The 26428-nt window shown below is 39.5% G+C and overlaps 1 protein-coding gene across 4 annotated transcripts in view; it reads right to left on the bottom strand.

Moving 5' to 3' along the window:
• Positions 1-1411: 1411 nt before the first annotated feature.
• The window catches only part of GPD1L (glycerol-3-phosphate dehydrogenase 1 like), an 844690-nt gene continuing 819673 nt past the window's right edge, over positions 1412-26428 (bottom strand). For 3 of the 4 annotated variants that reach the window (XM_050938500.1, XM_050938497.1, XM_050938498.1), the window contains 3 exons: positions 21474-21707; positions 20749-20855; positions 1412-2744 (listed from right to left, as the gene is read on the bottom strand). In XM_050938500.1, coding sequence (XP_050794457.1) covers positions 2618-2744; positions 20749-20855; positions 21474-21707 — 468 coding nt within the window. In that variant the 3' untranslated portion in view covers positions 1412-2617. Of the gene's footprint in view, positions 2745-13791; positions 16915-20748; positions 20856-21473; positions 21708-26428 lie in introns of those variants that run through there. The other variant, XM_050938499.1, reaches the window with a different exon arrangement.

Here is a 26428-nt window from a genome sequence, read left to right as displayed (position 1 = left end):
TTTCTGCCAATCTCCCTGCTACAGTCTCTTATCTATTCAGAATAGTGAGTAAGTAAAAAGGCGGTTATAGTCTTTTAACTTATTTTTCTTTATTTGCAGACGTGTACTTGCTGGAAGTAGCTTAAATTGTGTTTCTGCTGGAGAAAGCTTCTTTCTATTGTCTATAAGCTATAAAACCCCTGTATATTTACCATCTTGATTACAGAGACAATTTTTATGTTTTTCCTTCTTTATTAAAGTTTTCCTTTTTTTTTTAAAATCTAATTGATTTTTTGGTTATCTTTTGTAAGACTCCAGGGAAGGGAGTCTGCACTCACCAGGGAATTGGTGGGAGAAAGGAAAGGGAGGAAGGAAGAAAAACCTGCTCTCTGCGTTTATCTCTGTATCTCTCTCCGGGGAAGAAGGGAGGGGGAAGGTAACATTCCTCTTGGGGTGGTGATTCAAGGAGTTGAATCACAGTGGTCTCCTAGTGTACCCAGGGCAGGAAAGAGCTGGGAGGAAGAAAGGAGGGCGGAGGGAAATGGTTTATTCCCCTTTGTTGTGAGACTCAAGGAATCTGGGTCTTAGGGGTCCCCAGGGAAAGGTTTGCGGGGACCAGAGGGTATCAGGCCCTGGAATTCCTGATTTGTGGCAACGCTACAGAATCTAAGCTGGTAATTAAGCTTAGAGGACTTTAGGCTAGTACCCATATCCTGGACGCTAAGGTCCAGAGTTGGGAATTATACTATGACAGTAGCACATTATAGGTCTAAGTCAGGGGTCGGCAACCTTTCAGAAGTGGTGTGTCGAGTCTTCATTTATTCACTCTAATTTAAGGTTTCGCATGCCAGTAATACATTATCAAGTTTTTAGAAGGTCTCTTTCTATAAATCTATAATATATAACTAAACTATTGTTGTATGTAAAGTAAATAAGGGTCTTAAAATGTTTAAGAAGTTTCATTTAAATTTAACTTAAAATGCAGAGCCCCCTGGACGGTGGCCAGGACCTGGGCAGTGTGAGTGCCACTGAAAATCAGCTTGTGTGCCGCCTTTGGCACCTGTGCCATAGGTTGCCTACCCCTGATCTAAGTCCTTTGTTATTCTGGAGGAATGGGATACCATGCCAGGAGGAAGATGGGATAAATGATTTTCAAGAAGTTGAGAAAGAGGAACCAGGGCAGAAATTAAAATGATTTATTCACCCCCTTTAAATATATATATTTTAGTAGAAATGGTAGCAGCTGGACTGACTGCTGTAAAGTCATTTAAAGACAGCTAGCAGAAGCAGCCATACTGCCAGTGCTGTGATTGATATGAAGACAGCTAGTGTAGCTAACCCTTAAGGAGTTCAATCTATTATGCTACAATATTGAAAAGAAGATAAAGAGGTGATTTGATCATGATCTGCAAGAACCTACGCAGAGAAGATATCTGGTACCAAAGAGCTCTTTAATTTAGCAGTTGAAGACATAAGATCCAGTGACCAGAAATTGAAATTAGACAAATTCAGACTGGAAACCAGGCACATATTTTTACCCCTGAGGATAATTAAACATTAGAACAACTTACCAAGGGACATGGGGGATCCATAACTGAAATCTGTACATCAAGATTATATGTCTATCTTAAAAATATTATATTAATCACACAAATTATGGGAGGTGATATTGGAATTAAGGATGAAATTCCACGGACTATATAGGTTATCGCAATGTCCCTTCTTGGTTTAAAGTCTATGAATCTTGACAGAATGACAATTGGGTAAATTCAAGAGGAATTGCAAGAGTGGGGAATCTGTGGAGACAATTTTATGAGGGAGAACCATCCTCTGCATTGTGTTGCCCCTGGGCACCTTCCTTCTTGGAAGCACAAAGAAATTATAAAAAGTATGTGAGTTTTTTTCCCTGTTAGTTCTTGAAAAGGTTTTTATGTACCTGCAGCCCCTCCCATCTCTCTCTTGCAATTGAAACAAATGGCTAATATTTCTGTGAAAGCTATTATTACACACCAATTTTTCTTTAGCATAACTTTATGGCTTTTTAACAGGCCCTTTAAGTTTGTTCATCCTCCGGAAAAATAGTGTATCTTTTCTCTGGGGGACTGAGCTTTCTTTGTAAATCAGGATCCAGATACCACCTTTGCTAAATGTTAACACTGAGTAATGATATCTGTTTGCCCAGCGCTTGTCAGAATATGATCAATAACATTTACTAGGTATGAATAAAATAAAACCAAAATAAATAACACAACACATAGGCCATATAAAGCTCTGATATCTAACCTAGTGGATGAGGGACATGGAAACAGTATATTCAAAAGAGGAATGGATATCTATGACCTTGCAAATGGATCAGTACAAGAATACGTTCATAAACACAAAGAACAACATGACCTTATGATTTGTATTCATAAGACATTTTTACACTTGAAAGAATGCATTAAATAAATGGGTCAGATGCCTCCCTAGTTTAAGTATACATTTAACTCAATTTGATCAACAGTGGGGCATAAAAGTGTAATCTGATGCTTTAAAATATATAAAAAATTGATTAAGTTCTTAAATTGTTACTGCATACAGAGCTTTAACATTGCAAACAGATACATTAAAAAGCAATCTGAAAAGTTTTTGCTACCTGCTAATAAAGACTCCAGTCCTGCAAGATCAAGTGACACCTGAAGTGGTTCAAGAGGCTAAATTCTGCACCCTGATTTAAGTGTCTCATCCACTCTTGTAGGGAAAGCATGGAAACCTGAATTTGAGTCCTACAGGCAAATACAGGAAGAAATTATTTTAAAATATATAATTCATAGCTGTATATTTAAATATTTTTAGGTGTACCCAAGTATTCTGTGATTCAGTCTCCTAGCTCCATTAGGCTCCTCTGAAAATCCCAGACTTACACTGTATTGTTTGGATGTTTTAAGCCCTTAAAATGTAAAACAGAAATGGAGTCCTGATAGCAAATCATGTCAGACTGATGAGAAATACTGATTTTGGCATCAATTTAGACACTGTGGGTTGTGTTTGTTGGGAATAGGAGTTTACTCAGTACAAAGACTGTCCCAATAATAACTTGTCTGACAGACAGATACCAAAGTTAACTTTGCAACTATCAACCCAGCTGACAATATATTGAGTCACATTATAAAAAGGCTTCCACGTTAATTTAATGAGAGTGGGGAAACAGATTGGGTGCATGTGTATCTCAAGAGAAGTGAAGGCTATTGACAGGATTAGCCAGGACTTCAAAGGAGAAATGAAAATTTATATCAGCTGAGGATCTGATTCTAAGTATAAAAGGGAAAATTCCACCCTGACTATAACTCTAATTACTTATACATAGGGTGAATTTAGTCCATAGTAATTTCTGTAATGTCTGACTTAGATACATACATAAATTCTAAGGCCAGAAGGGACCATTTTCCAGCAGTGGTTACACCAGGGGCAAATACAGAGATAAAATAATCTCTCTACTCTTCCACATTCCCCTGTTTACGCATCTCAGGATTGCATTTGCTCTTTTGGCCACAGAGTCACAGTGGGAGTTCATGTTCAGCTTATTATCCACCATCAACCTCAAATCTTTTTCAGTCACTGCCTCCCAGAATAGAGTCCTCAACCCTGCAAGTATGGCTAGAGCCAGTGCAAGGAAGTTTCACGCCCTAGGCAAAACTTCCACCTTGCGCCCGCCCCCCAGCCCTGCGGCAGCTCCCTGACCCCCACCCTGAGGCACTCCCTCTGCGGCAGCTCCCCCTGCCCTGAGGTGCCCCCTCGCGGCAGCTTCCCCCCCCAGGGAGCCATGCAGCACCTCCCCACCCCAGCTCACCTCTGCTCTGCGTCCTCTCCGAGCAGGATCGGCACTAGGGGTTTTAGCGCCCTAGGCGCACGGTAATTTTGCCGCCCCGCACCCTGGTCCAGCGGCTCCGGTGGAGCTGCCGCAGTGGTGCCTGCGGGAGGTCCACTAGAGCCGCGGGAGCAGCCGACCGTCCTCAGGCACGACTGCAGCAGCTCCACCGGAGCCGCCTGCCGCCCCCTCCAGCAAAATGCCACCCACCAATAATCCTGGCGCCCTAGGCGATTGCCTAGGCCGCCTAAATGGAAGCGCCGGCCCTGTCTCCGAGCACGCTGCCCCCGCTCTAATTCTCCTCCCAGGCTTGTGGCTCCAAACAGCTGATTGGTGCTGCAAGCCTGGGAGGCGGGAGAAGTGAAGCAGCGACCACGCGCTTGGGGAGACACTGCTGTAAAAAAATAATTCGGGGCATCACTTTTTGGAGCCCCAAAATCTTGGCGCCCTAGGCAACTGCCTAGTTCACCTACATGGCAGCACCGGCCCTGAATATTGCTTACATTCTTTGTTTCCAGATGTATACATTTAGTGGTATTAAAACACATATTGTTTGCACCCAGCTTACTGACTTGCTAGATGTGATTTTAAAAAAAATCAATACAAAATATTTGTAAAGGTTATCTATTCGAGCTGGGTGAACAATTCACAAACATAGTCAATGAATAACTTATGTGATGAATTTTGCTGTACTTCTCTGAATTCAAGATTAGACAAATAATGTTTTGTTGTTCACCCACTTCAGAGGCATTCGGTCAGACAGTTGGACTCTGAGCTATCGTTTTGTGGCGAGATGCAGGTCATCCACCAAACTGCTATTCTTTCTTATTATATTATACTATTTCTATTTTGGTGAAATAGTAATCAGGAAGATCCTATTTCTCTGTTCATTATTCACATAGCATCAAGTAACAGGAGAAAAATCAAAATTAGAAAGGATAATTCAACAGTAGACAAATGCTTCTTTAATTAGGCCTTAAATTAGGTCTTGTATTCAAGTAACCTCCCAACCCAGAAGCCTGTTTTGACAGTTTCTGCCTGTGTACGCAGGAATATATTGAGAGGATTATGAAGCAATATGCTAATGGGCAGGGCGAAGCAGATAAAAAAAAGTATAATCATTGCTAATATTTACAAGAAAAAACACATGCTTTAATAAAGGATCCTCATGCATAACAACAGAAAGAATCAGGATGTTTTAAGATAAGACATTCAAATGAGATTATCAGAAGGTGAAATATATTTAAATAAATTCTCTATAGGTTAAATCCTCCAGGAAGAAGAATGCGCCAAATTTAAAGCAACAGAACCATACATGAGTGAGCCAGGAAGAGGAAGGGATATATAGAGATCCTGTGCAAGCCCTTGTGCCACGGAACTACATTCTTCAGCATTTCTCCCCACGGGAGCACAGAACGGGAGGCTGTGGGAGCGCTGTGGGAGCGCTGGATGGGCACGGGAAGTAAATCAATGTTGCAGAAGGGAAAGCTGCAGCAGATATAGGCAGAGAACAGCAGGCCAATGGGCTATAGCAACAGCAGTCCAGCTACTCAGGTTCTTCACCACCAGCTTCTGAGTTTTGGGGTGGGGGAGAATGGAGGATTCTATCCAGGCCCGGCTCCAGGGTTTTTGCCACCCCAAGCAGCAAAAAATAAATAAATAAAAAGCCATGATCGCGATCTGTGGCACTTCAGCGGTGGATCTACTGCCGTCGCTCCATTCTTCGGTGGCAATTCGGCAGCAGGTCCTTCGCTCCACGAGGGACTGAGGGACCCGCCACCGAAGAGCCAGATGTGCTGCCCCTCTCCGTTCAGTGCCCCAAGCGCCTGCTTGCTGCGCTGGTGCCTGGAGCCGGCCCTGATTCTATCCTCTAAACCCTCACTCTGAACTATCTCCTGTGTACGCCTGGCTGGCACAAGGGGATTAGGATTTCACTCTACCTCAGCAGTAAGTTTCAGTTGGATGAGAATAGCATTAAGAAAACAAAACTATGCCAGAAAAAGCCATGAACTCATTATAATAAACTAACAATTCTGAACTGAAACAGGCACAATAAACCCTCTGTGTTAGTTCATAAATAGCAAAATAAAAAAGAAATCTGAAATACTTGAAGCTCAGCTGTTTTGTGGCATCTGCCTACAGTATTTCAATACATTTTACTAAGCACCACAAACCCCACAGTTAAGACTGTAATGCTTTTTCAATTTAAAACTAATCTTTCCAAAATTTCCTCTTTAGCTTAATAAAAAAATGTGACTGGTTAGTGAAAGCAGAAATCCTGTATTTAAGAGATAAACTAGGGGCTATCATTGTACTTTCAAGCCTAAAGTGTTAAACTTGGAAATTAAGTATTTTTGCTATTAAAAGAACAGGAGTACTTGTGACACCTTAGAGACTAACGAATTTATTTGAGCATAAGCTTTCATGGGCTACAGCCCTCTTCATTGGATGCACAGAATGGAACATATAGTGAGGAGATATATATACATACAGAGAACATGAAAAGGTGGGAGTTGCCCAACCAACTTTAAGAGGCTAATTAATTAAGATGAACCATTGTCAGCAGGAGAAAAAAAACTTTTGTAGCAATAATCAAGATAGCCCATTTAAGACAGTTTGACAAGAAGCTGTGAGGATACTTAACATGGGGAAATAGATTCAATGTGTGGAATGGCTCAGCCATTCCCAGTCTCTATTTAAGCCTAAACTGATTGTATCTAGTTTGCATATCAATTTAAGTTCAGCAGTTTCTCGTTGGAGTCTGTTTTTGAAGCTTTTCTGTTGCAAAATTGCCACCTTTAAATCTGTTATTGAATGGCCAGAGAGGTTGAAGTGTTCTACTGGTTTTTGAATGTTAGGATTCCTGATGTCAGATTTGTGTCCATTTATTCTTTTGCATAGAGACTGTCCAGTTTGGCCAATGTACATAGCAGAGGGGCATTGCTGGCACATGATGGCATATATCAGTGAATCATAGAATCATAAGACTGGAAGGGACCTCGAGAGGTCATCTCTAGTCCAGTCCCCTGCACTCATAGCAGGACTAAGTATTATCTAGACTATCTCTGACAGATGTTTGTCTAACCTGCTCTTAAAAATCTTCAATTACGGAGATTCCACAACCTCCCTAGGCAATTTATTCCAGTGCTTCACCACCCTGACAGTTAGGAAGTTTGTCCTAATGTCCAGCCTAAACTGTCCTTGCTGCAATTTAAGCCCATTGCTTCTTGTCCTATCCTTAGAGATTAAGAACAATTTTTGTCCCCACTCCTTGTAACAACTTTTTATGTACTTGAAAACAGTTATGTCCCCCCTCAGTCTTCATAGGTCATAGATCATGTTTTCTAGACCTTTAATAATTTTTGTTGATTTTCTCCAGACTTTCACCAATTTGTCCATATCTTTCCTGAAATGTGGCGCCTAGAACTGGACACAATTTTCCAGTAGAGGTCTAATCAGCATGGAGTAGAATAGAAGAATTACTTCTCTTGTCTTGCTTACAACACTTCTGCTAATACAGCGTGTGTGTGTACAGAGTGCTCTCCCATCAACTTATCGTGTCTTCACCAGACTGGTAAATCGATTCCTGTGCATCGATCGCAGCAATGCCAATTTAGCCCATAGTGAGGACAAGCCCAAAGGAGCCAGAAATACATCAGGGAATCTGTCCCTTTTCTAAACATTCTTACCATCCAACCTTGACCAGTGGCAGCAACAGCAGGAGCATCAGCATGGATTAGGCACTAGTGGCCACTAGCATTCTAATCACTGGGTCAGACACACAGTGGTTTAAGTAACTATGATTGCTGGTGCTTTGTCTACACTAGGGCTGCCATTGGTGGAGTAACAACAGTGGAAAATTTTAGGCTAGCATAGACAGATGGTGTTAGGGATGAGTATTGTCCGCTAAATCACAAACACAGCATCCTAGCTTTGACTTGAGGTCCCACCAGTACTTGGACTGTGACACAAAGGAAAAAAATAAGCCAAAGAGTTCTGATCTCACTACATTTTTGTCTATAAAGTTTTCATGAATCCTCTCACATGCATGTTAACTCCACCTCCTTTGTTTGTACCTTTACCTTTGTTGGGATAGAGATTTGAAGAAAACATATCCAGGCCAGGCTGTTATTGCAAGGCAGCACATGATCACAAACCAAAAGGGGCTAGTTTCAACCACTTTTTGTCCACACATTTTAGTATATGTTCTTTTACTCACTCAGACTCTCTTACTGCTCCCCAGTAAAAGCAATATACTGAATTTTCTCTGTCACCCTAAAATAAATGAGATTAGTGCATGTGAAAAATGTCAGAAGTAAAAGTGCTATTTACTTACAGATACAATCTGGGCAAAAGCAGTTCAACCTTCTTCACACTGATTTGCCAACATGTCTCAAACCCTAACATTCAGAGATTGCCTATAGGGACGAGAAACATGTCACAGCAGGAACTCTCTGTTACTACATGGTTGTGCAGGGCCAAGTACAATGTGGCTCTGATACTGAGGGAGAAAAATGAAGATGTAGATGGAAGAAGGATGCAGATCAAAAGTGGGAATTCAAATTTCAGATGGTCTTAGATTCTGCATTGTTACCATGCCTACCAGGTGAATCAGAGACAACATAATAAGTCACATGAAGATATTGATGCGCCTACCTCTTTTTAGTTGTACAGATTTAGACACTGATAATAAACCAGTTGCTACTCTATAGAAGGCCACAGCGTGGGAAAAAGTTCAGGCTGAAGAACCCAACACAGAAAAAAACCAGCACAGCAAAGCAAAGATTAATCAATTTTATTGCTACAACAACTAAGCTTGAGGATGCCGAGAAAAACAACTGCGCAAAACAGCAGAGAATCATTATTAAAGCTGCAAAACAGAAGTGAGTCCCAGTTTTAAAATGTGGGCATCTTTGTTTCTCTTTTTGATAAGAAATCTAAATGCAAATACATTTGTTATACCGAACTATCAATTAGAATGTCCAAATATAGGGTTTGAAAATTGGGCTGGCATTCGAAGACAAGATAGATCCAAAGATGGCTCCATTTATATGCCTATAGCACAGTGGTTCCCAGACTGGGGTTCGTAAAATGTTACTGGGGGTTCTCAGGAAAAAATTCCCTAATGCTGGACAGAGCTGTCCCCAGGGACCCTGTCCAGCACAGGGCCAGCAGCCCCACGCCCTTGAACTTCCAAGAGCTAAGCAGATCAAAACAAGCATATCTATCACACTGAGGAGATTTAAACTTCAAGACTCCTTATAAGAAATGGAAAGGGAGGTGGATAACTTTTGCTGTTTTTAAAATGAAATAGGCAGTGAGTGTTGTTTTTAAAAATTATTATGAAGAACAAGTTTAAGCTTCGTTGTAATATGCGTTGTTTGCCTGAACTGCTCAAGACCTCATTGCTTGTGTAGGAGGAACTCTTTGAGTTGGCTTCTTAAATACCATCATGGTGTTTCACATCTGATACTCCTTAATGAAATATAGAAGCCTTGTCTTATAACATGCTTATTCAAACTGATTCAGGTTACAAAAGTGAGATCTTGGAAGAGTGTTGCCATTTTCATAATGTAATAAAAATACTGTCATGATAAATAAGAATTAATAATAAATACTGTGCAATAAGCATGTCATAACAAATTTTATATTTCCAAGATCACTGTTTTGATAATTTATACTCAAGTAAAGGAGAAAATCCCTGGAAATATTCATTTTTAGGAGGGGGTTCACGAGACCTGACATTTTAGTGAAAGGAGGGTCACAGGTTGTTGAAGTTTGGGAAACACTGCTATAGCACATAGTAGCCTACTCTGGACTCAGTCTGTTGAAATATTTCCAATTGTGTACTATGAGCTCTTAAAATCAAATGTAATAATAAACATTGCTTAATCTTTCTTTGTAAAATAATGTGGCTCTAACATAAGAAGTAAATTGCTCAATGAGGAAATAAACAGGTTGCACTGGGAAACAAGGTGTTAAGAAGAACTGAGCTATGATCTGAGGATTTACATATTTAGAGTCTGTACTTTAATGTTTGCCCAGTGCCTTATAAATATCTGCATGTTATTGGATGCTTCCATAGCAAACAGTGGCAGAATTATTTGTCTGAGTTAGATTTGACTTGCATTCTAGTTCCTTCCACACTTTCTAAAAATCCACTGTTTTTGCAGCTGAACCTGTGAATTGTTTATGTTTAATAGGCATCTCAGACATGTGTAAACTGTTCCATTGTCATGTAACAACTATTCTTAGAAGATACTCTGCCAGCTTTTCTCTGTGTGATGTCAGATATATTGTTAAAGCCACCAGAATACAAAGGCACCTTCAAGAAGCAATCTATCACCCAGAAAGCCTTAGGGCCATCATGATAGAGGAGGAAATCTGACCTTTTTTTTCAGTTGTTTATTTTTCTTTTGTAAAAATAGATTTAAGGAAAAGGTAAGACAGCCCAGTAATGAACTCCCTTAAAAAAAAAAAAAATAAAGAAAAAACAGAGAGAATCTTTACCTGGACTTGATATATTTTGCTTCCAAAAGAGAATGTGGGGTAGTGTAGACCTTTGGCAGTAGGGAGAGCGTGCGCGTTGAAGGCAGGGAGTTGGCATGACAATTACCTATTTCCACCTATAATAGTAGCAACACTCCCAAATAAGGTGGTGGGAAGACTGTGGGTTACTGGGAGAGAATGAAGGATGGTTCTTGAGTGGGGGTTGTGCACGGTGGCTTTGCCCCTGAAGAAATGTGAAAAACTATAAATGAACTTTTACAATATTGCTAATATTAATATTGCTAGCAGTTAAAAACAGGGGCCCTCATGCTGGCCTGTGACTACATAAAACTTGGGCACACTCACTTATGAGCACAAACTATAGAATTTCTTGTGCAAATTATTTGCATATGTATACTATCAAGGGTTTACTGACAAAGCTGTATACAGAAAAAAGACTTTATCTTAAAGATATTCATTCACAAGCAACAGTGTGCAAAACTACCCATGTAAAAACAGCACACACAAGCACCTGGTGTGTAAAAATGGAGCTAGGTTGGAGTTGCTTTAAAGAAGAGCAGTGGAGGATTCTAAACGATTCTATAGTGATCACAGGAAATGGAAATACCCAAGTTTAAAAAGACCAGCATGACTAAAACCAAGGAATTTAGTATGGGCTATAATGAAAAGGTGATGATTGTAATTTGAAACTTATATGTCTGACCACAGGCTGTTCACGTTCAGTAACAGCTAAAATACAGTGAATCAGTGTCTTGAACAATGAATTTAGAATGCACAAACACCACCCAAAAATATTAAAAATATTCCCTTCCATAACTGTTGTTGGTTGTGGATCGTATCAGGAGTTGGTTTTAAGACATGTTTTATTCAGGACAGAAGTTATACCAAACAAACTACTACATTGAAAGAGCTGTTTATAGCTAGAATACACAACTCAAACCAACAATTTATTGTTTCTAGTCATTTATGTATATAAAACACAACGTACAAACTCATATTTGTACACCACCTGTGCAGCTCAGAATGCTTTTACAAGTAATTTGAATGCCACTCCTCTGAAGGAGGTATTATCCCCGCTTTTAGAAAAGGGCACAGAGATGTTAAAGTAAGAATTTCGAACGTGCTCAGGATTGGACTAACTGTGCTCCCATTGAAATCAATAGGAGTTTTAGAATTGACTTAAATAAGAGCAGATTTAGGCCCACCAAAACAGAGAGTTTAAAGGCTTGTTCAGGGTCTGACAGCAACAGAATGAAGAACAGGAATAGAACTCGAGAGTCGAGTCACCTGATTTCTAGACTATGCAACCTTTCATTTGCTTTTTGTGGAAGTGAAGGCAGATGCTCATCCCATACATTATTCAAAATAGAAATGTTATCTTTTTGTTCTCACATTTCACGTAGTCCATCAGCTAATGGCAAACTGTATGAGAAATGAAGTAGACGGTGGTCAGAAGACAAGCCAAGAAAGGTAATTTTTCAATGTCTTCAAAAAAAAAAAAAAAAAAAAAAAAAAAAAAAAAAAGTTCCTATGTTGGGGAGAATGTTTTTTATTTTCCATTAAAGACAAACTGCAATGCCTACTGACTTGGTTCATGATTGCCAACTTGAAATAAAATCCAAGGTGGGAATTATTTATTTATGCAAAGATGGGAACGCTATGAACAAGCAACAGAACAGGAAAACTGAGGCAGCGGATTCATTTGTCACATTCGGCATCTGCATGAATTTTAGAGCTGTAATTTGGTTGGCATGTTTCAGGTCCTTGATTCAGCACCCAAATTATTTACGCTGAGACAAATAAAAAGTTCCTGAACTGATTTACAAGGGCTGATAAAACAAGAAACAACCACCCCATTAGCCAGGGAGGTTATAGGAAGATGACATTTATAGAAAAATATATTTATCGGTCTAATTCTCTGCTGTGGTTTCTGCCTTCTTATGCACCCAACCTCCTTGTAATTAGAAAGCCCACTGTACTTGGATTACACTTCCTGGACATATGGAGATTGGTTTTACCAATTAGTCTCAGGCAGCCTTTCAAAAAACAAAAAAAAAGTAGCCACATCATTCTGACCCGTTGATTACAAAGCTAGCTTAGCATTGTTTACCACAAAATGGCCAATGGCTTTGCAGCAATGGGGCCCAGTGGATAGAGCTTAGGAGAAAGATTTAGGAGTCCAGGGTTCTATTTCCAGCTCTGCCACTGGCCTCCTGGTGACCATGGGAAAATCACTTCCCCTCTGTTCCTCAGTTTCTCCCCCTCCCCCATTTCTAAAATGGGGCTAATGATTCCGATCTCCTTTGTCAAGTGCTCTGAGATCTATGGATAACAGGTGCTATAAGATTGAGCTATTATATTATTGTTTGCTGAAGAAACCTACATTCCTATTAATCCCAGTGTTTCCATTCATCATAGTGTAAATTGTCACTGTGAGGCTGGATCTTCCTGTTCAGAAAACTCACAGAGGTGGGGGCGGAACAACAATAAGTAGGAAATTCTATTAAGTGATAAGGTTTAGTTCCTGACTCATCCCATCAAGTGACATAGAATTTTCAAGGTGTGTGGGCCAATGCATCACAGAGCTGTCCAGAGATCGGGCTGGTCTACACTACGGGGGGAAATCGATCTTAGATACGCAACTTCAGCTACGTGAATAACGTAGTTGAAGTCGAATATCTAAGATCGGATTACTCACCTGTCCTCACCACGCGGGATCAATGTCCGTGGCTCAGCATGTCGATTCCGCAACTCCGTTGGGGTTAGTGGAGTTCCGGAATCGATATAAGCGCGCTCGGGGATCGATATATCGCATCTATCGATCCCCGAGCAATTGATTTTAACCCGCCGATACGGCAGGTAGTCTAGACGTAGCCATCAAGGAAAGACCCTGTGCCCACTACTCCCCTCTCATCACACGGGTTAGTACAACTTCATTAGGAGCCATGCTGCCATTGCCCCCCCTGCCTGTAAGTGAGCCATCTCCAACTGGGGAAGAAAGTTCACTAACTGTGCAGCAGTTAATGAGGACAGGATCAGCATCAATTCTAATAGATTTTTTTTTTCCCACCCTGCAAAGGATTATCACAGGATGACGTAAGTACAACTGCTGTCCTGGGCCTAACATGTTATGGTGAGAAGGCATCAGCTGAGCAGTGTTTGCATGTAGAGGCCTTAGCTGTTTTGGTGGGATGTCAATTATTTTGGCAAGCTTCCCCTTTCCCCTCCAGTAGATTCATCCATTCTGTGCTGCATGAGATGGGGGTGAACTTCTGCATCTCCTCAATCTCAAATAACAAGATGGAGAATTTATTTGCACAAGGCACTTAAGAGCTTCAAGGAAATGTTAAAGAGAAAACATGCAATCTACAGCAGACCATGTAGAACTTTGTGCAGCAGCGACCTCTAGTGGATGACACGGTAGTTATATGAACTAAAGACAATAATGCAGTTCATACCATAGAGAACATCTTGTTTTATTTGATTTGCCCGACTCGAGACTGTGCTAGCAAAACAATTTATAAATGAAAACACTGATGCTTATATGACAATTAGTAAACTACTCTAGCCCCTTGTATGGTAGTCTCAGATATCTATCCTGATTATATCTTTAGTGTCAACAAGAGAAAGAAAGCATGGTGATAAAAAATGAACACTAAAAACAAGTGATTCCAAGACAAAACATTTATTGTACTAAGCTTTCAAAGGGGTATCCATTTTCAATCCTTAAACAATACAGTAGATGTGTAATGGGCTAGTTAGGTACTATTAGAAAACTGAATGCAGTTCCCTTAGTGATTTTTGTTAATAAATTAGTCAAGAAAGATAAAAATTTAGGACCTGATGATCCTGAAAAAAATTATTACTGGGCAGAATCTCTTCAATGGGACTATGCCCAGTAGCAAGCAAAAGGGTGTTCACAGGAGTGGGCCCTTAGCCTTTAGTGCTGATATTTATATCACAGTATCATAATTAGTGGTAAATATTAATGAAAAAAATAATGCCAAGCCAAAAGTTTCAAGCAACAACAACAAAAAAGTAGAAATGGTGGAATATCTACAGAAATGAAAACAAGATAAATTCCTTAATTACAGAAGTTTTGCATTTTGGGGGAGGGAGAAAATGAGTTGATTGTAGATTTGAGAAAATGAAACCTCCCTCTGGCTCTGTCACTGACTGAGTTTACATAAAGGACATCATAGAGAACCATTTTATGGAGGAAAGAGCATGAGAATAAACAAATAACAAAAACCCCATGCTACAGTACATATAATTCACCACTTAGCTTATATAGCCCTTTATGTATCTTACAAAATTGTATTATTCTACATACTATATGTAAAAATAAAATACAAAGGCAAATCCACCAAATTTGGTGTTGTTTTAAAGTATAATTTAACATAAGCAAACCCATTGCGAGTAATGCTGTAATGGGGAGTGTATGCTTCATGTGTGCGTTAATATATCCTTTACAACTACTAAAATGTCCTTTAAATGGTCTGAGCACAAACAATTTCTCACAGACCTGTTCTATCAGATTTTAATTCTCAAAATCCCACTGCCCCATACATTTCAAACTCACTCCTAACCCTTTCCATTATTCAGCACCATGTTCAGAAAAACAAGACAAAACATTCCCAATAAAATGATCTTTTATAGCCCTGCATATTTGGAGATGTTCACATGATCTTCTAAAAATAATTTAAAACATAATGGTTGGTTTGGCATATGCAAAATACCAGCCCGTTCCGAAATATTTTTCTGTTTACATGAAGCTACATTACTGCTCTTTCTTATTTCAGAGTAAAAAATATCCAAAGCTATATAATGCACTTTAAGCAAGGGTGACTGCTGCTCCTAGGCCTATACCTTGACATCTTAAAGCTTCATAAAGGTTTCATGCTCAAAGCTCTTGGTCTGTAAACAACACAGCTGGTAACAGCAAGTAGTAATCAATCCCTAACTTGCTCAGGGATTAGGAGTGTGTATTCCAAATAGCAAGAGACTTCTCTTATTAGGTCTGTGCTGACCTCTATCAGTCTCTAGACAAACCTTATTCCCCAGGTCTCAACTATGGGTTGTCCCTTCATGTGCCTACTCATATGCCTGTTCCTTAAGGCTAGATTTATTTTTTTCTTTTAAATAAAATAAAATTATAAGCCAGAAAGATCCATCCATCCCTGCATCTTGCCTCAAAATGTTCCTAAAAGGGATATTCCAGCAGTACCCCAAGAATTGTGCAACAGAAGCACTCAAATTAACCTCCTTCATAACTTCTCAGTCTCTCCTTCCTTAAGGGGAGCAGAGAGAGGCAGCATGGACTCTGAGAAGCTTTCAGGCAGATTCGTCAGAAAACTTGATCCAATCCCCACAGAAGTCTTTCAAATTAAAGAATGGGAACTTTTTCATTTACTTCAGTAAAATTTGGATCGAGTCAATAGAGACCAGTTGATACATCAGGCACTGGTAGGCACTGAAATGAATGCAGTTAGCATGAAGGAGTACAATTCATTTGACAACAGACAACACAGACTTGAAGTACTGGGAATTCCCTCAATGTGTGGTATGCAGCTGAAGGTTAAGCTATAAGAGTGTGACAGTTTTGGACAGTGGCTACCACAAGAATGGGCCTAAAATAAAATAAATGGAATCACAGCACATGGATGAACCACAGGGCCCCTATGCTAGAGTCTGTGCTGGTAAAATCCTCCTGCTTGTCCTTCCTAATAGAATTCGAGAACAGCAAGAGAAAGAGAGAAATACAAAACTGAAAGCAGAAAGGGATTAAAAAATGGAGGGGGAGATAATGTACCCTTTTAAAATGTTATACTTAAAAGATTAAATATCCTTTAAAATTGATTTGAACTAGTCTGATATTTTGAGACTGTCTAAAAATCATATGATATTGTTAAATGCAGTTACTTAAAATGCCATTCCCCTACTCCCTCCTTGAATAACTGCTACAACTAGCTTTTCATAATATTGCCTAAAGTAACTATTGCCAAAAAGCATGCAAACATGTAAAAAGTCTTGATGCGTATTACAGGGTAAAATCAAGTTCTAGCAGACACAGCTTACGCTTTTGAGGCGATCAAGGCCCAATCCAATTCCCACTGAAGCCAACAGGATTCTTTCCATTGTTTCTAGTGTGCACTGGATTGGGTCTTTCATTCCGAAATTCCTCTCTCATTAAAGATTACTAAATGTTGTTTATGGCTTGTACTATAGAAACACAAATAGATGCATATATTTTTTTTATATATATATAGTGCAAGTTTTGCATTGTATATTTTAAAACATCTGCTTTTTAGCTACTAAAATGACAGCCACCAATCCGACACTACATTACCATTTTAAATTGTGTCAAAAAAGCTACAGAAATTCATATACACTCAAATGGTTGCCTAATGTTTACATCCACTTGAACCCAAATATGAATTTGAAAGGCGGAAGCTGCATTAGTATAATTGCACAATTCATTTTACATATGCTCTGGATGACTCTGAAGACAAGATATCATCTCTTGGACAGGTTTCCCTTCATAGCAGATTTGATATACGGCAGTGAACAGTGGAAACCTAGCAAAGAAAAGAAAAAAAGTAACAAGCAACATAAGATTATTCTATAATGTCTTGTTAGGTAGAGAAGAGAGCACCTGAGAATCTGTGTGTTTCTTTTAGAATTTACAAGGTACTCATGCTATGGTGATGAGTGTAGACTATATACAATACCTACATACATTTTTGAAATACGTCAGGCCCTCAAAAGTCTAATCATTATCAAACCATACTGGATCCTGCAACATTGCTATGCATAACTTGGCAGTTCACTTATTTCACAAATTAAAACAAATGCACTATCCTTTTCGCAATTATCTTATCACACACTCAGCTACAAACAGAAAAGATCATCAACCTTTCTGAATAATGATCAAGTGTAAAAAAAAAAATAAAAAAAAAATTAGGCTATCACAATTTTTAAGAGATCCCATCAAATAAAAATCAGACCAAAATTTTCAAAATGTAAGTCTAAAGTTAAGTATGGGTTTTAGGATGCTTAAAATAAATAGGAGCCTGACTTTTTATTTAATTTAATTTATTTTTAAGTTGGCCATGTTTTCAAAAATAAAACTTCCATGTGTGTTTTACTGACGTTAAAGACTATTAAAACAAAGAATTTTTAAAAATCTAAAATGTATTTATTTTTATATTCAGTGTGGACAATGAAAATAGACCTAGTCAATTTCACTTTCTAGATCTTAAACAAAGGCTGCAGTGTTTAAGTTGCAAGCACCACAATGCAACATGTAAAATCAATCGAAAACTTTTTGTAGGAATTAAAAAAAAAGTTTTTGTCGGCCTTAGGGGATTTTTGTTTTAAAATATAAAATCTTATATTTTAGGCCTAAAATTGACATCACTGTGTGACCATTACTAGAGATTGGAACAAGACATACTGTACTTTCATGAAACAAAAGTATGCTTCACACGGGCACAGCTATTGCATTGCTGGTTATCAGGATGTTCAGAGAAGTTACTTGTTTGAAATAATGGTCCCGTCTTAAATCAACATTTTAATACCAACAACTTATTGTTCTCCACAGAGAATATTTCTGTGAGCACAATTCAGAAGCACTTTACTGAAAAAATGACAATGCTTAAGCTAATGGAGACGACAACACTACAGGCAGGAACAGCATGTATATACTACATGTGAAATGTGCATCTTGGAACATTAAAGGGGTTAGTTCTGCAACTACCTTTCAAATGAAGGTTCTATAGCCAACTTACACTGTAAATATACATGCTGATCCTGCTAAGTGTAACTCTGTTGAGTATCATTGACTTCTACATGTCTCCATATGACAAAGATCTATGCATCTGCATATAAGGTTGCAGGATTGGGGCCTAAATTCTACCCTTACTAGCCTTTCAACCCTATGTTTTAATTTTTTTTCTTTTTTTAAAAAGCACCAGAGTGTACTACACAGTTTTTAAGCAACTGTTTGAAGGTTAGATTAAAAAGCAATGCCCTTAAAAAAGGATCATTCAGCATCCAATAGGTGCAACAGTGGGAATGAGAAGGGGGTCTGTGTAGTAACAAGCTGGAAATAACTTCACTAACTGACACAATCCACAAATACTGACTATTTTACACACAAGGTGTGTCCAAGAATGCATCCAGTAAAAATGTGCATGAGTTTTAAAATTACACTTTAGGATGAGGACAAAAGCAGAGAAGTAAACAATAGCCTACTTCAGGTCATCTGGATTAAAAAAAACTGCTGTGTTCAGCTCTGTGCTTGCAAAATGGAAAAGCAGAAAAATAAAAAAAAATAAAGAGTTATCTGAAGATGTCTAAGAGAGCATTACAAATAGTAAGTATTGAAAGCAATTGTTCTAAACATCTTTCTTCCCCCAACCAGCTTAACTGTGCATACGTTGCAGAGATAGGATTTATGTGCCTTATTTTTAGAGCAAGTCCTAAACCACTGAAAAGCAGATGGTGCATGAAAAAAAATGTACTTTAAAAACTGCCCAAAATAATTTTTAGAAGGGACTGCCAAACAACAGATGAAACTGTTCATTTTTGTGATTTTGTCTCATCCAAAAAAGGAAGAGAGGAAGAAAACACATTCCAAGTCTTACTAAACACAGACTACACATGGTTTTAGGAATCAAGCACATGCAGAATCTCTTGAATAAATGACATCAGGACAACCTGCTTTGTTTTGTACCAGGAAATACTAAGTTAGATGATTCTAGTTTACCACAAGCTAGGAGTCACAAAGGAAAGAGAACCACAATATCTAAGCTAACATCTACGCTTCTGACCCTTCTAGGAGATGAAAGCAGCCACTACATACAGCTGGTCAGTTAAACTGAATTTTAGTAACAAGGCTCTCTTTCCTTGGAGATAAGCAAGAAATTTTACCAGTAAGAAAGATACTGGGTGGTCTTTCTGTTTACAGAGTTTATTAAGAAGCTCAGCTTTATATTTTAGTTTATTGTTTGTTTACAGTTCTGCAATATTGTGAGTTAACACAGACCTTAAGTAAATGCCTGTTTATATGTTTAAAGTTATATATAAAACTAACAAGAAGATACATCAGGCTTGACAAACTATTCCCTTGTTTATCAGCTTTGCTGTGAGAGTTATAATCTTATGCAGATAAGATATTTTCCTTTTGCATCAGGGAGTTCACTCTTCATTGCATTCCAATAACTTACCAGTGAGAACCAATGCATCATGTACTTAAGAGAACCTGAAACTGAGGCCCTAACATTGCACCAGAAGTACACCAACCAGTTTTGCAGGCAGGCATTGGGGTAGTTGTGAATATGGATTAAATGGTGGAATTTTGCCTCAGAAGTTTTCAGTTCCTCTGTCATCTAGCAAACACCAAAAACCAATATACCAAATGCCGTATTTTCCTTTTTGATTTGTCAAGGTGTATAAGCACTGAGCTGCCATCCTTTAGACATATCTTACAATTTTTGTATGCAGTTTCATTTAAGTGATTTGGAATAAGCACTATTAAGGTGTACAAATCAGTGGCCAAACAGCCGATGCAGAAACATAGCATGGTTGATTGACTAGGGTCAACAGGATATACATTCCAGAGACTATAATCTGGACCAAGCATTGTTAAATTGATGCAGTTTTTCCCCCATGGCCCGACCCTGCAAGGTGCTATACTATCAACTCCTAAGGAAATTGGTGGGAGGTGAGGGCACTTAGCAAGACCATGAAAGATGCTCAGCACCTCACAGGATCAGGCCCTGAGTTCAGAAGTATCCCTCCCACCCACTGTGCCAATTTCAGAAAGATACCAATTTTGTCTTTATTTTTACCCTGTTAGTAGCCACAAATCTTAATTTCTGAATTATAACCAGCAGCAATTAATAGAACAATAGTCACCAGGACAATTATTCTAGGCAAGTCATCAGGAATGGCTACAAAATTTGCCAAAAAACTAAATACTTCCCTTATGAGAAACTCAAGATTATTCTGGGAAAAAATTAAAAGTCAAAACTAGGCAAAGACAAATCAAACATGGCACTATGCTTCCTAGGCCATATCCCCTCAGACACTTGCACTCATGGCCCCAATGCTCTCATCCACATTCTGCCTCTGTGGCTTACTCTTCCACCAACTCCTGACTCCATGGAAGTCCATTCATGGGAACTCCAAAGAGGAGAGGAACCAGCTGGGCTCCTCAGGATTCTCCTTCCCACCCCCACCCCCCTGGAAAAAAACAAAAACAAACAAACAAACTGCTATGAAAACCGTAGCATTTTACCTTTTTGCTTTTATGTTCAGGAAACAGTCTCAGCATGATCAAAAAGCTAAGAGTTAAAAAATGGAGTGGAAAACAAAACAAAAGAAATGCCCCATATCCTCTTACTTACTTATCCACCATTCCTTTCTGCTTCAGGATACGATATATTTCTGCTGAAGTCTGTGGTCCCTGCAATTTCTGACCATTTAGCATTTCTTGCTCCAGTTCTTCAATGGACTTAACAGTATTTAAAAAAATAAATAATAATTAAAAAAATATGTTAATCATGACAAGGTTTTTACTAACCTAAGAAACCATTTTGAAGATTATTATGAAGAATAAGAAGGTTATTAAACCCTGATAAGGGTCTTCTCCTCTGCTGCATGACCCCACTGCTTCAGCATGGGGAGACAGCTCACAAAGTTTGCCCAGCTGACTGTGGTAGAACTAAAATCTTAAATGAACAGTCACTCAATGTGAGTGTTAAGATGTGTGAAGACTTGATGGGAGAAGCTGGCTAGTGTCATTGCAGGATCCTAACACTTCCTCCAAAAGCAGCCTACGGTTTTCATCGCAGTATTTACCTACATGCTTGTGTGTAAATTTTCTCTTTCCCCTACTCTCTACCTCCAGTTCTCCTTCTCTTTGGAACTGCCTCATTCATTCTAGCTTTGCAACACTGTCTCTATGGTAACACACTCAAGGACAAAAGGAGAAACAAGACTATGTTAACGGAATACAATGTGACTAGTATAACTACAGTATTATATTAACAAGTCACCACTGAACCTAGCGCTCCTATGACATAGATTTCTAGCCATCACACAGAGAGAAAGATAGGCCTTGGTACAATACCTTCCCCGTTTTAACAAATGCTTCAGCTACCCTTCGATTGCGGCCACCATAACACGTTGTGATCAGATCAGCGACTCCACAACTCTCCAGGAAAGTGGCAATAGACACCTGTCCCTTGCAAAAGATTTTTGCAAATGCAATCATCTCCATCAGGCCAAGTCGAATAACAGCAGCTTTGGTATTATCACCACAGCGAAGGCCATCACAAAACCCGGCTCCCACTGCCACGATGTTCTAATGAAAGCAGAAAAACAGTGGGAAGCAAATCAGTTTTGGCTTAGAGAACCTCTGAAGTCACAAAGGAAGAGAGCGCAAGTGTTCTGGTAAGAATTACATATAAAAATACCTGCTGGCTTGTGTGAGATAGATGGCTGGTTTAGATACAAAAGCTAACACAAATATAAGATTAAAGTTGAGAATACTGTAAGGGAAGTCAAAAAACCAAGGAGCCAAATTCAGCCAAGCTAGTGCAGGGAGATTTTGAACACATCCTTTTGCACCAGTCAAAATGAGGGTCTATAACCTACACAGCTGGAGCAATCATTCTGCTCTAGCATGCGTGTGTGTGTGTGTGTGTGTGTGATCACCCCAGGCAGGGGAGATGGTGTTTGTGCTCCTGGACTCCGCTGATATTTCACTGGCAGCTGCTAATATTTTTCTCCATTAGGAGATTCCAAGCTGCTTTTTGGCTAATTCTACAAGCTTTTTGAACACCGCTGAGTCCTTTCACCTGCCTAGAAGGGGAAGCTGTAACCACATTGCATTGCCCAATCTGTCCCTCTCTGTCATCTTTTACATCCCTCCTCCCTGATACTAGCACAGGCTGCTGTTCTGGCCAAACATGTGAGATGAATACATTTCCAAGGTGTACTGATTACATCTGACACTACTGTCTTCCTTGGAGACACTATAGCAGAGCTTAATGCAGAAGGAACCAGTACCGCTTTATGGTGTTTCTCCATGATATTCATGCTGCAGTTTTTGAATAGTATGATCCAGATATAGCATGAAACTTTCCTTTAGGTGCCAACCATTTGTCTGCCAGATACTCACTATTTTTTAGACTGTATGTCAATAAATGGTGAAAGTGAGCCTCCAATTTCTGCTATTGTGGCTTTGTTTACTCTCTATACTTCAAAGCTGCTCAGCCCAGGCAACCCACAATTTGACCCAGAGTGCTTAAACTGTTTGCTTTTGTCTTTCATTGTTTGTTTGTCAGAGGGAATAGAAGAGCTAGTAGTAGTGCTTTAAGCAGGCCTTGACCAGGGAAAACAGTGTGCATGTTTTAAATCTGAAAGCATCAGCTTGCTGGACCTTTTCTACAATGTTGCCATTGCACATTCTGACACCTAGCCAGCAAGTAATGAAGAAGTGATTGACACATAGTGCCGGTACACCTGGGATATCATAGCCTCATACAGCTACTTTATGAATTCACATGCCGCATTATGTATTTCCACTTATCTCGGACCTCTCCTTCATGAAAGGAGATATATATGTTGAGAGAGAATTGTCATATTATAGGTAGCACAGGTAGCAATGCCTATAGTTAAGTTTGCCTAACATGTTTGATTATTCTCTGTTTCCAGTTATAACTTCAAACTAATCATCTGGGCTGAAATTTTCAATGTCAAGTGTCTGCCCTAGGCTCAATTTTTGGGGAAGCATCAGAGAAATGCTTCCGCCTTTTCTCAGAATAAGGTTAGGGAAAAAACACATTGTTTTGCACATATTTAAAAAAAAACCACAGCTGTTTTGTTCAGAAACTGATGCTTTGAAACAGGGGCCTGAAAAATTGGCAGGGAGTTTGTCTTGATGCCAGGGCTGTGCCTTGTGCTGTCCCTATGAAAATTCACTTAAACTTGGCAAAGTTATAAGCTTCTGAAAAATCTCAGTTCACATGTGCTCAGTATAGACTTGAAAGAGTTCAGCCACTAAATTCATTGAAGAGTCCCTCAGAACTGAACATTCTCCCCCCCCTCCCCCCAGATCTTGTGCCAACTGGACTGTACATGCACTACCTCCACCAGCTGACTAAGAATGCTCCACTCCAAGCCTGCAAGGCTAAGCAGGACTTCCCCTGCAACTGGTCCCCCTGGCTGCCAGGGATTACTGTGGTGCTGGGTACAGGAGCTGGGAGCAAGGAAAACTCTCTCTCCTGAGCTCTCACTTATCCTGCTGCTGGCACCCAGGCAGCATGCAGGCAAAAGGAAAAACAGCCTCTCTTGAATACAGATGGCGGAGGAGTAAGAAAGGTCAGGGGCAAGACCTTAGGCAGAAATATGAAGCTTGGTTTCTTTTACAGTCCTCAGTGAAGAATGGACGTGTACGAAGAAAGCTTGTTAATGACTAAGTTAGGAAGTTTAAAAGCATGCATGAAAATATTTGGGTTTTTTTTTGTGATATTCTATGTCTTTTGGGCAAAGGTGCTACTGGGGCCAACTTCTAGCTCAAGAGCTCTCAAATTTTTCTTAGTGTACTGAAACATGGTCCACAGAGTGTCTCGTAGACACCTCCTTTCCTATTGCAGAACACCCATATGGCAATTCCAGCAAGCAATATTGGGAAGCACTATGCAATTTCAGTTTTCTTTTAATATAGTTTAGTTGCTGGATATATGAAGGAGAAGCTCTCACCAAGAGCAGCCAGGTGCTCCACAAATCACAATTGGAGAACCTCTGTTCTAGCTTAAAAGGTTGGAGACCATTAGAAGATCAGTTTAATGAAGATCTGTGCAAGACAAGAGAGAGTCTTATTTTGAAGACTAATAATAAAATAAATAATAAATAATAATAATAATACCACCACCATCTTGTACATGGTGCTTTTCATCAGTAGATCTCAAAGCACTTTACAAAAGGAGGTAAGTATCATCATCATTTTACAAATGGGGGAAACTGAGATATGCAAAGGTGAACTGACTTTCTCAAGCCCATCCACTAGACCGAGTGGCAGTGCCAGGAACAGAGTCCAGGTCCTCTGAGTCCCAGTGCAATGCTCTGTCTACTGGTCCACACTGTCACTCCTTAATTTGTAACAGCAATGTTAACATACACTCTAGTGGTCCCTACTCTGACAGTTAAGATGCTCCTTTGCCTTTTGCTGCTATCAAACTCTTTTTCCCGTTGACAAGGTTCCATTAAATTATTTGACAGGTGCAAGCTCCAGTACCATCTGCTGCCTATAAGATTTAATATACATGACATTAATATGCAGCAGCACAGATATCCTGAGCTCTATTATCACTAAAGCCCCTATATTTTCAGTTACATGCATATCCATTGCATCTGCAGGAACTCATATTTATGCACAACAGAAATGTGCCTATCTGCAAGCTCAAATACTCAATTTACCTATGCAAATACCTGTTTGTGCATACAGCTGGGGAGTTTTGGAGGCAAAGTTACAGCAATTCCATTTTGCAGGTTCATGGTTTAAAAATGTTGCCTTAACGATGAGTTGAAAATACGAGCAACTCAATGCCCCAACCTAGCCTAATAAAATGAAATAAATACATTAAATAAAACTACTGAAAAGCTTTTTTTTTTTTAAACAAACACTAAAAAAAAGGTCACCTGTAGGCGACTCTGGTCTCACTCCATGGTGGCACCTTAGCACACAGGAGCCAACAACTCAACTTTGAACATCACTATCCAGCTATCTCAAGTAAGAAAGGAGAGCCCAGCAACTGGAGTGAATACAAAAAAGGAGGAAGTGCTTCTAAATGAATCTGCCCTGAGAGAGGTATCTTGAGTCTGGGATGAGAGGATCTAAGTAATAGACAGAGCAGATATAAGCTAGGACTGGACTTTAACAGACATCTAATCAATAAGATAATATGAAGTTGAAGCCCAAGAAGATGGTTGAGTTTTGATCCTACCCAGAGTTTAGGGACTGTAGTAGAACAGATGGGGAAGTCATCTTCTCATAAGCAACTCAGTGTGATCACACAGAGTCCTTCAGAAATGCAAATTTGATCATCATCAAAAGGCTATACATATTGCATATGCTACAGCTGCAGACTTTGACAACCATATGAGCATTTTGTAACGTGAGGGTCAGTGCCAATGAAGAATAATTTAAAACTTGCAATCCAACATTGGTTTTGACAGTAAGTTTATGGAGTCCCTCATTGTGCCGATGCATATGGTTTCAGAGGCCTTTTTTAACCACGCACTCTCCGTCCACAATTAAGTTGATAGTAAAAGGAAAAGCAGAGTGTAATCCATGTAAGATTTCATGCCTTCATCTGTGCTGCAAACCTGAGCTGGTGTCTAAGGATACTCATACTAGTATTAGAGCCTGTTTTCCCTTCTGCTTACACATACCATTTTGCAGAAAGGAGTGAGACAACAGATATATGGGTTGGGAAGGAATTTTCCTTCAGGTCAGACAGGCTTGGTTTGTTTTTGTTTTTTTGCCTTCCTCTGCAGCATGGGGCATGGGTCACTTGCAGATTTAAACTAGTGTAAATGGGGAATTCTCTGTAACTTGAATTCTTTAAACCACGACTTGAGGATTTCAGTAACTCAGTCAGAGATTAGGGGTCTATTTCAGGAGTAGGCAAGGTTCTGTGGCCTGCAATTTGCAGGAGGTCATACTAGATGACCACGATGGTTCCTTCTGGCCTTAAAGCCTATGCGTCTATTTCTCAGTGCATTTCATAGCAGGAACCATTACTGATGCAGAACAAACTGGTGGATACCTTGTTCACAAAACCAGCAAGCTATTGTTTACTGCCATTTCTAGTTCTCTCCCTGATACCACTAGATCCAGTGACGGAACTGCAACTCACATTTCAAACACTCTGAGGCCATGTCTACATCTAAAATTTTGCAGCGCTGGTTGTTACAGCTGTATTAGTACAGCTGTATAGGGCCAGCGCTGCAGAGTGGCCACACTTACAGCAACCAGCGCTGCAAGTGGTGTTAGATGTGGCCACACTGCAGCGCTGT

This window comes from Gopherus flavomarginatus, chromosome 2 (assembly GCF_025201925.1).
Source record: "Gopherus flavomarginatus isolate rGopFla2 chromosome 2, rGopFla2.mat.asm, whole genome shotgun sequence".
Taxonomy (NCBI): Eukaryota; Metazoa; Chordata; order Testudines; family Testudinidae; genus Gopherus; species Gopherus flavomarginatus.
Note: the sequence above shows the minus strand (reverse complement) of the source record. Positions and strands in the feature narration are given on the sequence as shown.